Source organism: Marmota marmota, unplaced genomic scaffold (genome assembly GCF_001458135.2).
Source record: "Marmota marmota marmota unplaced genomic scaffold, marMar, whole genome shotgun sequence".
Taxonomy (NCBI): Eukaryota; Metazoa; Chordata; class Mammalia; order Rodentia; family Sciuridae; genus Marmota; species Marmota marmota.
The window spans coordinates 13318378-13336104 of NW_026000272.1; the positions used below are offsets into that span (position 1 = coordinate 13318378).

The 17727-nt window shown below is 34.9% G+C and overlaps 1 protein-coding gene across 1 annotated transcript in view; it reads right to left on the reverse strand.

The window, feature by feature from the left end:
* Positions 1 to 17727, reverse strand: part of LOC125614331 (transmembrane 9 superfamily member 2-like) — an 85777-nt gene that overhangs the window by 37155 nt on the left and 30895 nt on the right. The window contains exon 3 of the mRNA XM_048796967.1: positions 4460 to 4574. Coding sequence (XP_048652924.1) covers positions 4460 to 4574 — 115 coding nt within the window. The remainder of the gene's footprint in view (positions 1 to 4459; positions 4575 to 17727) is intronic.

The window sequence follows — 17727 nt, forward strand, 5'->3', positions numbered from 1 at the left end:
ATCTCTGGTGGATATAGATGCAAAAATTCTCAACAAAATACTCTCCAATTGGGGCCTGGGGCTGTAGCCCAATGGCAGAGTGATTACCTAGTATATGTAAGGCATTTGGGTTTGATCCTTAACACCACATAAAAATAAGCAAATAATAAGCTAATAAGCATCTACAACTATAAATTTAAAAAAATACTCTCACATTGAATCCACTAGCACATAAAATTCATATTGATGGATCTAATACATTGCATTAGCAAAATGAAAGATAAAAACCATATGATTAATACCATGCTATTTTTGTTACTATTGTTCTGTAGTATAGTTTAAGGTCTGGTATAGTGATGCTACCTGCTTCACTCTTCTTGCTAAAGATTGCTTTAGCTATTCTGGGTCTCTTATTTTTCCAGATGTATTTCATGACTCCTTTTTCTACTTCTATGAGGAATGTCATTGGGATTTTGATTGAAATTGCATTAAATCTGTATAGTGCTTTTGGTAGTATGGTCATTTTGACAATATTAATTCTGCCTATCCAAGAGCAAGGGAGGTCTTTCTATCTTCTAAGGTCTTCTTTAATTTCTTTCTTTAGTGTTCTGTAGTTTTCATTGTAAAGGTCTTTCACCTTTTTCATTAAGTTGATTTCCAAGTATTTTTTTCCTTGAGGCTATTGTACATGAGGTAGTTTTCCTCATTTCCCTTTCAGAGGATTTGTCACTGATATACAGAAATGCCTTTGATTTATGGGTGTAGATTTTATATCCTGGTACTTTGCTGAATTCATTTATTAGTTCTAGAAGTTTTCTGGTGGAATTTTTTGGGTCTTCTATGTATAGAATCATATCGTCAGCAAATAATGCTAATTTGAGTTCTTCTTTTCCTATCCATTATCTGTTTAATTTCTTTAATCTGTCTAATTGCTCTGGCTAGTGTTTCAAGAACTATGTTGAATATAAGTGGTGAGACTTGTAGACCAATGATACAGAATAGAGGACACAGAGACAAACACACATAATTACAGTTACATTAGACAAAGGTGCCAAAAACATATATTGGAGAAAAGATACCTTCTTTGACAAATGATGCTGGGAAAAATTGGAAATCCCTATGCAACAAAATGAAATTAAACCCCTATCTCTCACCATGCACAAAACTCAACTCAAAGTGGGTCAAGGACCTAAGAATTATACCAGAGACTCTGCGCCTAATAGTAGAAAAAATAAGCTCAAATCTCTATCATGTTGGATTAGGCCCCAACGTCCTTAATAAGACTCCTATAGCATAAGAATTAAAATAAAGAATCAATAAATAGGATGGATTCAAACTAAAAAGCTTCTTCTCAGCAAAAGAAACAATCAGTGGGTGAGTAGAGAGCCTACAGAATGGGAGCAAATTATTACCACATGGACATCAAATAGAGCACTGATCTCTAGGATCTATAAGGAACTCAAAAAATCTTAACAAAAACAAAATAACCCAATCAATAAATGGACCAAGGAACTGAATGGACACTTCTCAGAAGAGGATATACAATCAATCAACAAATATATGAAAAAAATGTTCAACATCTCTAGCAATTACAGAAATGCAAATCAAAACCACTCTAAGCTTTCATCTCACTCCAGTCAGAATGGCAGCTATTAAGAATACAAACAACAATAAGTGTTGGTGAGGATGTGGGGGAAAAGGCACACTCATACATTGCTGGTGGTACTACAAATTGGTGCAGCCAATATGGAAAGCAGTATGGAGATTCCTTGGAAAACTGGGAATGGAACCACCATTTGACCCAGCTATTCCACTCCTCAGTGTATATCCAAAGAACTCAAAAACAGCATACTATACGGACACAGTCACATCAATGTTTATTGTTTATTTGCAATAGCCTAACTGTGGAACCAACCTAGATGCCCTTCAGTACATGAATGGATAAAGAAAATGTGGTATATATACACAATGGAATATTACTCAGCATTAAAAGAGAATAAATCATGGCATTTGCAGGTAAATGGATGGAGTTGGAGAAGATAATGCTAAGTGAAGTTAGCCAATCCCAAAAAAAACAAACACCAAATGTTTTCTCTGATGTAAGGATACTGATTCATAATGGGGATGGTGGGGAGCATGGGAGGAATAGATGAACTCTAAGGCAAAGGGGAGGGAGGAGAAGGGAGAAGGCATGAGGGTAGGAAAGGCAGTGGAATGAGATAGACATCATTACTCTAAGTACATGTATGAAGACACAAATGGTGTGACTATGTTGTGTACAACAAGAGATATGAAAAATCATGCTATATATGTGTAATATGAATTGAAATGCATTCTGCTGTCATTTGTCACAAATTAGAATAAAATTTTTAAAAAACCATATGATCAGCTCAATAAACACATTAAAAGTATTAAATAAATGTCAACATCCTTTCATGATTAAAAAAAAAACTCAAAAAGATAGGTATACAAGAAATGTACTCCACACAATGAAAACTATATATGACAAACCCACAGGACTTGGGATGTCACACAGTGAGAGTGTCTACTTAATATACTTGGGGCCCTGCACTGCAGAGAAAAAAAGAAAGAAAACCCCACAGCCTACATCATACTGAATGAGCGAAAGTTGAAACTATATCCTGTAAGGTGAGGAATAAGATGATGTATGGGGATTTTCATACATGGTTAGTGGAAAAGTAAATTAGTGCAGCCATTATGGAAAACAGTATGGTGGTTCCTCAGAAAACTAGATAATGAACCACCATATAACCCAGCTATCCCACTCCTGGAGATAGATAGATAGATAGATAGATAGATAGATAGATAGATAGATAGATATCCAAAGGAATCGAAATCAGTGTGTTAAAGACACATTTGCACTTGCATGTTTATTGCAGCATTATTCACAATAGCCACAATATAGAATCAATTGAGGTGTCTATCAACAGATGAATGAATACTGAAGGCATAGCTCAGTGACAGAGTGCTTACCCAGCATATTCAAGGCCATCCCCAGCACTGAGAAGGAGGAGGAGGAGGAGGGGGAGGAGGGGAAGAGGGGGAGGAAGAGAAGGATGGAAAAAGATGAAGGACATGATGAATAAAGAAATTGTGTAATGTATACACAATGGTGTATTATTGAGCAATTAATATGAAATCTGCCATTTGCAGCAATATGGATGGAACTGGAAACATTATATTAAGTGAAATAAATCAGGCACAGAAAGACAAATACTACATATTCTCAGTTACATATGGAAGATAAAAATTTGATCTCATAGAGGTCATGAATCAAAAAGTGGTCACCAGTGCCTGAGAAGGGTTTAGGGATGGGAGGAAAGGAGGGAAAGAAGATGACTATATAATAAAGGGGTGTAGTTTGATAGGAGGAATAATGTTCCTAATATTCTCCAGCACAGTCAGATAACTGGTGCACAACAATTAAATACTTGAAAACAGCCAATAGAGAGGATTTTTGAAAGCTCCCAACACTGAGAAATGAAAATGTATGAAGTGATAGATATGTCAATTATCCGATCTAATCATTACACATTGAGTACATGTAATGAAATGTCACTGTACCCCAAAATATATATGATTACTAGGTGATAATTAAAAATAAAAATATAGGGGCTGGGGTTGTGGCTCAGCAGTAGAGTACTCGCCTAGCATGTGCAAGCCCTGGGTTTAATCCTCAGCACCACATAAAAATAAATAAATAAAATAAAGGCATTGTGTTCAACTACAACTAAAAAAAATACTTAAAAAATAAATAAAAATATATAAAAATACAAGATTATTTTTTATATAAAAAATTTTTATCTGAGGAGACTTCTGAGGGATTTGATAAATTGGGACCTGAGCTACTGCCCAAACAGAAGACTTCTCTAGAAAATTGACCATGAATGCCAGGCACGGTAGTGCATGTATGTAATCCCAGTGGCCTGGGAAGCTGGGGCAGGAGAGTCGCAAGTACAAAGCCAGCCTCAGCAACTTAGTGAGGCCCTGTCTCAAAATTAAAAAAATTAAAATAAAAAGGGCTAGGGATGTGGCTCAGTGGATAAGAGGTTAGGGTTTAATCCCAGTACCAAAAGAAAGAAAATTGAATGTGAGGTGGAAGAAGAAGAGGAATATGAGGAGGAGGAGGAATAAGAATAGAAGATAAAGAGGAGACTATCCTCATGTAAAAGGCAATGGGAGTGTGAGATGAATCATTGCCTCAGAAGACCATATTTAGTATTATACCTTTCACTTTTATAGCATTCTTCCACCCTTTATTACTGAATATGAGGATAAAAGTGAAGAAAATACTATATATACACATTCATTTCTTTTTTGTGTGTGGTGCTGGGGATTGAACCTAGGGCCTTGTGCATGTGAAGCAAGCACTCTACCAACTGAGCTATATCCCCAGCCCTTCATTTCTTTTTGTCAGCTTCTCTGCTTAGTGTCCTCAGTTACTAACTTAACATCTTACTTCCACTCTGGGTGCTTTCTCATAACTCCAATCATTGAATTATCAGTTGGTCCATCCTTCAGTTCTATGTTGAAACATTCTTCCACAGTCACAGACTTCCAACTCTTGTATGCTCCTGTTGAAGATTTTTGAAGAAAGAGGGCCTTTCACTCTGAGTCCAATAAAATAGAAGTTGCATACAAACAGAAGCCTCATCTATGTTATTAATCACTATATCTCAGAGCTACTCATGGTGCTCAGCATCATAATAGAGACTAAAAAGAATCCCTGTGGAATGTACAGTCCTTCACTGGAAGACATTCTCTCCACAGTTCTATCTTCTATATGACCTGCCTTGATGAAATGGCCATTTGAAAGTTGTTGGTTGAATCTGAATTAACTTTCCTATGTACATAATTAAATACACCACAATGAATCTCCACATCATGTACAACCACAAGACTGAAATCCTAATTAGAATAAGATATACTCCATGTTTGTATGTAAAAGTATAATCTACTGTCCTGTATAACTAAAAAGCACAAATAAAAATTTTATCTAAAAATAGAAAGTTGTTGCCACGCATGTGGCATACAACTGTAATTCCAGCAGCTCGGGAGGCTGAGGCAGGAGGACTGCACGTTGAAAGCCAGCCTCAGAAACTTAGCTAGGCACTAAGCAACTCAGTGAGACCCTGTCTCTAAATAAAATACAAAATAGGGCTAGGGATGTGGCTCAGTAGTCGAGTGTCCCTGAGTTCAATCCCCGGTACAAAAGTCGTTGGTTTGTAATATATAACCCTTTTCCATTTCTCTTTTCCTTTTCCCAGTTTTTCATGAGACTCCATCTTCTTCTATTTCAGCTGATTACTATTTCTCCTTACTCTTGCATTTGCTCAGACCTTCTGAACCCATAGACAGATGCTTCCATTATGTTTCTTTTTTTTTTCTCTTGTGTACTATCCACTCACACAGTCATATTCTGCCCACTCCCCAAAATTCTCTGCACAGATACAGCATTTTCATGACATCTTGGTTTCTCTTCAGACTTTTGGCATAAATATAAATACATGTAAAACACATTTTCTTTTTTATTTTCATTGTGTATAGGGGAAGGTGGAAGAGGGAAAGAATTAAGAAAGCTAGCCATAGTGAAAAATGTTATTCAAGATCATCTGTGTTGACAAAATACCTTAATTTTAAAATAAATATTTACATTTTTCACCCTGCAGCTACTTATACTTTATTTCATGACTTGCTTACCCAAAATACTGAACATTTGTATGAGGCATAGATTCCAAAATATAATCCCATCTAGAATTTCACTTGATTCTATAGTTCTTGATAAAAATATAGAATTATATATGTAAATATATATACTATATATAAAATTATATAATCAAACCTTGATCTTTCATAGGTCAATACCCTAAAACAGAAAAGCTATTCTGCATGGAGAAAAACTTTCTTCATTTCCCAACTTGTAACATCATGATATCATGAGACCTATTTTGACATTTTTATCATATATATTTACTAATATTCTATCTTATTTCAAGAAGGGACTAGATAGCAAATAATTTTTAGTTTACTGCTATCCATCAGAAATAGCATCTTTTTGCAACTAGCTTTCTGTAACCCAAAATATGTCCCATTTTTTATTTCCTTTTGTCCCTTTTGTCCTGATATATTTCATATTTCATTGTAACATCATACTTTAAAAAGTAGACACATATACACATAATAAGAGCCACTGTAACTTTGTAAATTTAGAAACATACAACCAAAAATGCTCATCAGAATGAGTATAAACAAACCCTGGTGATCCATGCTAGCAAATACTATATAATCATTAAGAAGAATGAGTGCATCTATGTCTAGGATATGTCTATGAAACAGAATTAAGTATAAAAACAAAAGTGAAAAGTACATAGAGCAGAATGCCATTTTTCCCCAAGAAAGTGGTATATCTATCTTATAGATGCAAATATTTTCCTAGAAGGATAAATAAGAAAAAATAATGCTTATAATTTTATAAAGAGAGAATGGGAATTGGAGACTAAAAGAAGGGAGAATTTTTTATTTTTGGAATTGTTATCTTCAATATAATCTATTTTACATTGTTTCTACTTGTTTACAGTATTTTCCAGCCTTACACATTAATCTAAATAAAACATCACAAAATGATGTGCTTGTGAAATGACCTAGAGTTGCAGGGAGGAAGCAGGCAGAAGAGGTAATAAGAATAAGAAACAGGGGGCTGGGGTTGTGGCTCAGCAGTAGAGCGCTCACCTAGCACATCTGAGGCCCTGGGTTTGATCTTCAGCACCACATAAAAATAAAATAAAGGTATTGTGTCCAACTACAGCTAAAAAAACAAAATATTTTTTTAAAAAAGAAAAAATTAAAAATTAAAATTAAATAATTAAAATAAATAGCATTGGTGTCACATTTTTCAGGCCCGGGGGGCAGTACCAGGGACTGAACTCAGGGGCACTCAACCACTGAGCCACATCCCCAGCCCTATTTTGTATTTTATTTAGAGACAGGGTCTCACTGAGTTGCTTAGGGCCTCACTAAGTTACTGAGGCTGGCTTTGAACTTGCAATCCCCCTGCCTTAGTCTCAGAAGGGAGAAATTTACTTAAATATTTTCTATATGGTTTCAAGTCTTCACCACATACAAATATACAACTATTATCAATATTATTACTTAAAAGATAACTTGCTTTACTGCAAACCAATAGCTCTGTCCCCTGCAAATAGACTTATTATTAGAGTATGTTGTTTGTTTATAGAATCTTGTTCGACTTAAACCATTATTTTTTATCACTCTAAGATTTTGTATGTTTTCTATGTTAAGTATTTGGGAGTGTTGTAGCTACAGTTCATAAATTTTTTTAATATTTATTTTTTAGTTTTAGGTGGACACAATATCTTTATTTTACACTTATGTGGTGCTGAGGTTCGAACCCAGGGCCTAATGCATGTTAGGCGAGTACTGTACCACTGAGCCACAATCCCCAGCCCCAGCGAGAATCAAATAAATTTTTTTAATATTTCAGTTTTTACTACTAAATAAAACATGAGGAAACACAATTACGAATCAAGTTATTTCTGCTGATGTATAATCAAACTCAACTCTTTGCGGGTTGGGGGTATAGTTCAGCAGTAGAGCAGTTGACTAGCATGCAGGAGGTCCTGGGTTTGATCCTCTGGAACAGGGAAAAAAGGAAATAATCTCAACTAGTCAATGCCTTTCTTATTTTGTACTCTTTTATTAACACATATCAATTATAAAAATTAATCATGTTCTTGTGACATTTCCATACATGCACATATCATTGATCCTGCCTATCCTCCCTGTATCCTCACTTACTGTCCTCTCTTCTCCCTCCCCCGGTCCCTTTCCCAGTCTCTAACAGTCCCTCTCCAACTTTCAGTTCATCTTTTAGAATTTCTACACATGAGAGAAAATGTGATACTTGTCTTTCTGTGTCTGACTTATTTCACTCAACATAATGTCCTCCAGTTCCATCCATTTTCTTACAAATGATAGGATTTCATTCCTCTTCATGGCTTACCCTTGTACATTATACTTTATTTTCTTTCTGCATTAATCTGTTAACACCTAGTCAAATTTCAAATCTTAGCTACTGTGAACAGTGCCACAAAAAACATGGGCATGCAGGTATCTCTTTGATATGCTGACTTCATTTCCTTCAGGTACATACCCAGGAGTGGGATAGTTGGATCATAGAGTAGTTCAATTTCTTGTTTTTTGAGAAAACTCCATATGCTTCCATAGTGACTGTACTAATACACATTTCCATCAACAGTATATAAGTTCCCTTTTTCCACATCCTCCCAAGCATTTGTTATTTTTTTTAATAATAGCCATTCTAACTGGGATGAAGTTGAATCTCAGTGTAGTTTTGATGTGTAATTCCTTGATGGCTGAGGATGTTGATCATTTTTTCTTATAATTATTGGCCATTTGTACTTCTTTTGAGAAGTATTTATTCAGGTCATTTGCCCATTTTTTTTTTTTTGACAGGACTACTTTTGTTTTGTTGTTGTTGTTGTTACATTTTTTTGAGTTATTTAAATATCCTGGATGTGAATCTTCTGTCACATGAATATCTAGCAAGGAATTTCTCCCATTCTGTAGGCTGTCTCTTCACTCTGTCAATTGTTTCCTTAGCAGTACAGAAGCTTTTTAATTTAACATATCCCATTTATCAATTCTTCATTTTATTTCCTGAGCTGTTCAAGTCCTAACTAGGAAATCACTGCCCCTGCCAGTATCTTGAATTGTTTCTTCCATTTTCTCCTAGTACTTTCAAAGTTTCAGGTCTTACATTAAGGTCTCGGATCCATATTGAGTTGATTTTCGTACAGGCTAAGTAACAGGAATCTATTTTCAATCTTCTAAATGTGGATATCCAAGTTTCTCAGAATCATTTGTTGAAGAGGCTTGCTTTTTCCAATGTGTGTTTTTGGGATCCTTATTGAGAATCATTTGGCTAAAGATGCATGCATTTATTTCTGGGTCCTCTATTCTGTTCCATTAGTACATGTATCTATTTTTATGCCAACATCATGCTGTTTTGTTATTATAGCTCTGTAATATGTTTTTGAAATCAAGTATTGTGAACCTCCAGCATGTTGTTTTTTTTTTTTTAAGTATTGCTTTAGCTATTTGAGGTCTTTTGTTGTTCCCTATAAATTTTAGGGGTTTTTTTCTAGTTCTGTGAAGATCTTCAGTAGCTTTCTTTGAGAGTGTCTCCAATAAATAAAAATCTTTAATGCTAATCCTTGGTAAACATTTAAACGATTTATATAGTGTTACATCCCCTCAAACCAATGACTTGCTTTTAACAACAAAAAAATTGGCTGATATTGACTTATTATTTGAAATTACTTATTATTTGAAATTACTTATTATTTAAAATATTTAGATATTTTTTTCTGAAAGTTGGAGACACAAATAAGTCAACATGCATTGCTTTTTTAAAAAATAAAACCACAATACTTCTTAATTAAAATGGATTTTAATTCAACAATGAATTTTGGTTAAAACCTGATGACCACATGATCATGGTTATCATTACCAATGATGAGAGAGATTGACATCATGTGTCCCTTGATATGAGCTATCACTTCTGTGATATTCCTGCAAAGAAAGCATGGCCTGAATCTGGCCATGAAGAAACATTGGGCATACCGAAGTTGACAGTCATCCTACAGAACATAAGCTCTGTACCCTCTAAAATATGCAAGGATATGAAAGACTAATAAAATTGTCCCAACTGGAGAAGACCAAAAATTAAATGCAACATATAATCTTGGATAAGGTTGTGAACCAGAAAGGGAAAAGTGACAATATTGGCTGACTAGTGATATTTGAATGGACACATGTGGCTAGGATGGTAATGTACCTAGATTGATTCTTGATTAGGAGGGTTGTACACTAGTTATTCAGGATAGTGACTTTGTTTGGGGTAAAAAAAAAAAAAAAAAACTCTGGAGTGTTTAGGGGTGACTGGACAATATCTAGTTCTCAAAAGACTCAGAGAAAGACTAATGATAATGGACACACACAGAGAAGAGTGAATTATGGAGCAAATGAGGTAAAATGCTAATAATTGGGGCATCTAGGAGTTGTTTGTACTGACCTAGCCATTCTTTTGTAAGTCTAAAACGATTTCAAAATGAATTATTTTTTAAAACCTATTAAAATTCATAATTTATACAATTGATAAATTATCACTTCATGATATGATTTATCTTAATCTTCCACTAAAATATTGTTCCAATAGTAGAATTTGACTTGGTTTATCAAAATTTGAACTGCATGCATCTCTTCCCCAGCCCAGCCATTGCCTTAAGTGAGGTAGCTCATATCAAGTCTTTTAAGGAAAAAAAGATACTTTCAGTATGCCCTATTAAGTTTGGATTTTTAAAAACAGAGAGCCTAGACAATCTGTGTTGTTAAACCAAGTCATTTTTGCACCAAATATTGCCATCTGCTGGAAACAACAAGCCATAACACATATTGCTCATCCCTAAGAAAACAGGAAATTATTTAAAAATCCTAAAGCACGTTTGAGAACAAAATGACAAATGCAAGATAACTGAGTGATGGAATCTATGTTTTAATATGTTCAAAATTAATAAATTATTCCTGATCTTTACATCTCAGAGTTTAAAATCTTTTATAAGAGCAATTTTCATACAATCATGAAGTAAACAGGTCTCTAATGTTGGTAACAATGGAGACACAGCAGCAAAGGTAGAAACAAAGACAAAACTTCTTGATCCATGACACAGTACCCCATGATGGGTTTCATTCAATGAACATTTATGCCAGGACTCAAAGAATAAAGCTGGTATGCGACTTGATCTTCTAGTCCAGTTGTTCTCAAGAGGGAGAGCAGCACCCCCTAGGGGGAATGAGAAGAAAGTGCATCCATGCTACTGGTATTTAGGGGCAGAGTAGACCTCAAGACGACTTATGGTACCCAGGAAGACCCACGCAATGGAGAATAGAGAATTGTACAATGTCCCATACCTCTTTCAAATACTCCACCCAACATTTATGCAGGTGAAAATTACTTATGATGACCACCCCTAGATTCTCACTTCATTTTATAAAGCATATAAAATTTTTATGTGGTTTTAATGTACATTCATATTTTCCCCCAGGAAGGAACTATCATGTAAATTGAGAGAAAACAGTGCTACATTTGTATTGAAACTTCATTAACATTGATTAACATTTCAGGAAATTATTGAGAAAAATGCAGTATTTGATCCACCATTGTATAATAATATGCTTATCTGTTGTTATATTTACAATAATTATATACACAGATGGAAGCATGTAAGAAATACATACTTAAGTGCATATTATTTTGCTAAAAGTTTTATTTCTACTTTGTATTCTAGTTAAGGTTTTATATTGATATTTTTTGAAACTGTGTATATACAGGTTTCATTATCTATTATCTATTAGTATCATTTTAGAATCGCAGAAGGAGAATAGTAAAACATTTTCTATTAAAAGGGACATCAATATGATAGATTTGAGAACTATTAATCCAGTTTAACTCCTTCATTTTATTATGGTGAAACTGAGGTCCAGAGGGTAAAATGAACATGCTCGGGGTCATAGTATAAGTTTGAGGTGAGTCAGCTGCCAAATTTTCTGATTCCCAATTCAGTTATTGGCCCATGATGTCTGAGAATTATAAGCATTTTTCTAGTAAAAACAATGCTATAGGGATGGGAGTGTAGCTCAGTGGTAAAGAATTTGCCTAACATGCACAAAGCCCTGGGTTTAATCCCCAACACCACACACACACAAACAAATTAAAAAAAAAAAAACCCACAATGTTTTAAATATAGGTAGGGTCCCAGGCCAGCTCACAAATATAGCTTATATAACTCAAATGTGTAGATAAAATTAATGTCATTAGCCAGGCATAGTGGTGCACACCTGTAATCCCAGTGGCTTAGAAGGTTGAGACAGGAGGATAGCGAGTTCAAAGCCAGCCTCTGCAACTTAGTAAGGCCCTAAGCAACTCAGTGGGGCCCTAGACAACTCAGCAAGACCCTGTCTCAAAACAAAAATTATAAAAAGGACTAGAGATGTTACTCAGTGGTTAAGCACCCCTAGGTTCAATCCCTGGTACCAAAAAAAAGTCATTAAAATGAAATTCAAAGCCTTTGGTTGGTGGTATAAAAATAGTAAGTTTTTTAAATAAGAGTATTATGAATAAAAATATCTTGAACTGGCATTCAGTAATTCATAATAAGCACTCAATATTCATAACTCATAATAACTACTCAGTAAATTCATAAGATACTCAATTCATAATAGAAACTTGATAAATATTTGTCATAAAAATGAATAAGCAAAAAATCTTCATTCAAATGTAAATCTCCATGACTCATCCCTCCTTCTAAATGAGTATTATAAATTCCACATTTTACACCCATGTGAGAACATGCATCATTTTCTGAAAACATTAAAATGCATTCTCAATATGCTTAATTAAAAGGGAAAATAAAGCTTTTAAAACTAAAAAAGTATTATATTACCTCTAAAATCCTCTGTGGCCATTATGTACCTGATCAGGGGCTCAGGCTCACAGTCTCAGCCAATTATCACAGGCTCTGAGTCCAAACAGCAATTTGCAAGTGGCTGCACTAAGGTGGTAGGGGAGGCAGGCACAGAGAACGGAAGCTATGATACAAGTGGCTGAGGACTTGAAGTTGATGTATGGCACTGACATCTGCAAGTGGTTCAATGTATGCATAGAATTTAGCTTCCAGTCCATGACCCCACATCATCCTTGTGTCAGGATTACACCTGTTCCCTTCCCCACCTCCTGAATATCTTTGTGCACCAAGAGGCATGTGGAGAGTTTCCATAGTCTAAAGGAGGATGAGACAGTGTGTTCACCCAAAGACCTAGAATCAATTCATGTCCCAGGATCTGGCACTGCATATGTGGAGGTCTAGATCTGTGTCAATATGGCAGCCATTACTCACACATGACTATTCAGCACTTGAAATCTGATTGGTTCTGTGAGATGAACTCTAAATGTAAAATACACACCAAGATTTCTTGTATGGGAACAATATATTTCTGTATCTAAAAGAGTAGGATATAAGCCAGGCATGGGGGCCATCCTTGTAATCCCAGTGACTCAGGAAGCTGATGCAGGAGGATCACGAGTTCAAAGCCAGCCTCAGCAACTTTGTGAGGCCCTAAGCAACTCAGTGAGACCCTGTCTCTAAATAAAATACAAAATAGCTCTGAGAATGTGGCTCAGTGGTTAAGTACCCTTGAGTTCAATCCCCAGTAACCCCCCCCAAAAAAGAGTAGGATATATACACTATACTTTCAATTAATAAATTTATTTCTCACAGGGGTATGGGTTAGCAGTTCTGAAACTACACACATGCTAGGGTTGAACAAATAAGTCAATATTTCATATTTGATGATCCAGTTTTCTCACTTTCAGAGAAAGATGTTACAACTAAGTAAGGGGAAATGGCTAGAATGAATGCTGCAGTGCTACAGCAAGAAATATCAGTATTAACTCATGTTTATTTACTTATTCACTTTCTTATTTTTGCTTTTTTTTTTCATTAGCAATTAGCAAGGAATCTGTGTGATTTTACCTCTGTGAGAATAAACAATTTCCCCAACACTCATTCACCTACATTTTTAACACCCATTGATCCTATTAGCATAAATGGAACATACAATCAGAGGTTGAAAAACTAGTGCCTTTCAAATTCTATCACCGTCATTGAAACAATTCAGTAAATGATGATTAGGTATCTAGCTCATTGATGAAATCCTTCATAATACATAAGTCCACTGAAAATTTGAGCTGTTATGGATTCAAAAGGATTTTGTGAGCTACTCTAAGATACAAAAACCGTGTGTACACAGGACAGCCAATGTGGGATCTACATTAGAACACAGATGATACTTCATCATCAAATACATTTGTAAAATGGTGATTCAGACCCAGTTTCTTTCTTAGGACACTTAAACATTTTGTTAATGTGGTTTGTGAAGCTGAGAAAGAGGGCAGTAGAAAGTAGCATTTTCCAAATTTATTTTCTAGTGTACTAGTAAATACACTTTGAGGAATATCAATGTGCTCCATTATCACTGGGTCCAAGAAGCATTTTTCAACCAAGAGAATAAAATTTAAAAAGAATACCACCAGAGATTAATATATGTCACTCTTCCTTGCATCATCCCCTCCAAGTATGACAGCAACTTACTGATGTTTGGATAAAGAATATTGTGGCTTGGTATGTTCTCACTGCAAAATCAACTGCATGTATTCACAAAATAGTGTTATATAAGACATTTTTAAATCAACTACTCTGAGGTCTAGGAGAACCTGTGTCTGAGAGAAGTAATAAGAAACATCTTATGCATACCCCTGACTAGGCACTGAGCTTAGCATCTTATATTAGCTCATTTTACTCTGACAGCAATCACATAAGATGGATATTTTAGCCCCATTTTGCTGACTGGGAAATAGAGGCTCAAAGAAATTTGCTCAAGTTCATGCAGCAAGTAAAGGGCACAGCTAGAATTCAAACTCAGATATGTCTGTCTTTTGCCAGTATAAATCTTGTGGAAGCTAAAGGCCTTCTAAGCCACCTAAATGAATTTCAATGGGAAAGGAAAATTCTGTCTTCTGGAACAGCTTCCAGGATTAGCCATGACTGTTGAGGAACAAGGTGCTGAGACCTGACCCCAAATAGAATGATCCCCCAACTCCCTCACCCCCATCAGGCATGGATGCCTCTGAACTCCCACTTCAGCTCTTGTGTCAATTGCTTCCTGATTGTTAGATCACACCATGTAGGCTCCAGGTATCAAACTGAACCTCAATATAGAGGAGTTTTCCCTTGGGTTTTTATTGTAAACAGAGGTATTCTTACATTTTCATTTTAATAGCTAATTGATAACTGATGAAAATATATAGGAGATTCAGCTGTTTGATCAACCTCTGAAAATATCTGAGACAATAATATTCTCAGTCACTGAGGAAAAACGTTTATAAAATTTCTTCAGGATGTATTTCATTCTGGATTACACTTTTAAATTTCATCCAAAGATTAGAAGACTATATTATACTTTTGAACTAGTAAATTGCCTGTTTTTAATGATTATAGTTTAGGTAAAGTTGCAGAATTTAGGATAAAATAATCCTGTCTTCCAGCTACATGTCAAGGTATATGTAAATATTTCTAATGTTAGTAGTTCTCATTTTCTTTAAGTAACTCTGTGAGCAGAAAATAAAATAGACACTTAATATAGGAATCCAGAATGGTATAATAAGAAAACTATGAGTCTGAGAGCCAGACAAACCTGGATTTGAATGCCACTTCCCCCACTTGCTAGTCATGATCCTGAGAGATAACTGCTATAGGAAATACACAGGGACAAAAGCAAGGCCCCAGACTAGAACTGCTTTCAGAATAAGATTGAGAAAATCATGTTATAATGGCTATCAGGCCATCTACAGAAATGACCAAACCGAGAATAATTTGTAATTGTTTGAAAAGATTTGAGACCTAGTTTCAGATAAGGTAAAGAAGGTTTGGTCTCAGGTAACTATATTTGAAGCTATAAAAATAAGCCTTATGGATCTGGGGTTATAGGTCAGTGATAGAGCACTTGCATAGCATGCATGAGGCACTGGGTTCAATCCTCAGCACCACATAAAAAATAAATAGATAGCTAGATAGATAGATAGATAGATAGATAAATGGTATCAAAAAATAAGACTTATATGAAATTGAGTGAAATCAAAGCCAAATAAAAAAAAGTATATGCAGGTACAGGGGTGGAGCTAGATATGAGAATTAACTTCTAATTCTACAACACAGTAAAATAACTATGGTTAACAACAATTAACTGAGTATTTCAAGATAGCTAGTAAAGAGGACTTTGAATGTTTCAATGCAATGATGATAAATGTTTGAGGTGGTAGATATGTTAATTCTCTGATCTGATTATTACACATTATATACATGTCTTGAAATGTCACACTATACACCATAAATATGTACAAGTACTGCATCAATTAAACACAAAATAAAAATGATAAGTCTAAAAAAGACTAAAAAGGGATCTACCGAGTCATAAAAGTCTTTCCCTATAAAAAGAAAGCCTGAGAATCAATCTGTTGGTGAGGCATCGATAATACTGTCCAGAGCACCTGGCTCATGAACACAAATACCTGGTCCATGGGCAAGCGTAGCACAAAAGTGTCATGAATATCATCCTTTAATACTTCACTTCCCAGGCTGGGGTTGTGGCTCAGTGGCAGAGCACTTGCCTGGTATGTGTGAGGCACTGGGTTCAATCCTCAGCACCACATATAAATAAATAAAATAAAGGTCCATCAACATCTAAAAAAAAATACCTCACTTCCCTACAGATGAAAGAAATACCTCACTTCCTTTTGCTCTGGGGTCCTAGTCTCACCAAAAAAAAAAAATCTTTCTATTTATTCTATTCTATTTATACTTGCTTTTTGATATTCCTTTATTACAGACAGATATGCTACACAACTAACATGAATGATGTGCTCCATTAGGCATATATATTTCCCCATATAAATAAATTAGTATTCCGGTTTATACATGGGACTCTTAGAAACTTGGCTGGTATGAATCTGTCTCTTCAACATAGTCAAAGGATTGAAATTCTGAAACAATATTTTTAAAAATAGACAAAAATCTAGTATTGCTGAGTACATGATATAACATCATATCATTAGGCCTGGTAACTTTTCTAGAAAGAACTTGGTAATGTTATATCAAAATATAAATACCATTTATCTAAATAACAATTTATCTAGGTATTTAGCCCTTAGAGACAACTGCATAAGTTAAAAACATGAAAATCCATTCAAGTGTTGTTTATACTAATTAAAAATTAAAACTTGGATTGTTTTCATCAATAGAGCACTAAATAAGCCAATTATAGCCTAATTTATAAGTCAACAAAACTATAATATATAAAAAATACAAAGAAAAATGTGACTTTATGTTTATTTATATAAAAAGATATCAGTAACATATACATTAAGTAAAAACAACACATGTAATACGTACTGTTTATACAAAGCTGTATACCTCTTAGCACCACATGCTTTATTTTCCCAGCACACTCTACAGAGTAGTATATTCCCATGAGTTCCTCCATGTCTATGAAATTCTGCCTATTATAATCATCCTGGAAAAGTCACAATGGTCTAACACAGTGAATACTTTTGAAGTCATTGTTATAATCTTGTTTAACCTAACATCACACAAAGTAACCTCATCATAAGTTCTTTTTAAAAATAGATTATACCTTTCAAAACACCAAACAAAAATAAATAACAAACTATGAAGCAACCAGTAAACAGAAACCCTTCAGAAAACATGGACATCAGAGAGTTAGTGGACTATTGATCAAAATGTTTATAGTGTATATACCTGTATCTACATCTGTATCCATCGATCTATATCTTTTTATCAAAAACACACACTGGGAGCCAGGCGCAGTGGTGTACGCCTGTAATCCCAGCAGCTTGGAAGGCTGAGATAGTAGGATCATGAGTTCAAAGCCAGCCTTAGCAATTGTGAGGCACTAAGCAACTCAGTGAGACCCTGTCTGTAAATAAAATACAAAATAGGGTTGAAGATGTGGTTCAGTGTTTGAGTGCTCCTGAGTTCAATCCCCAGTATCAAA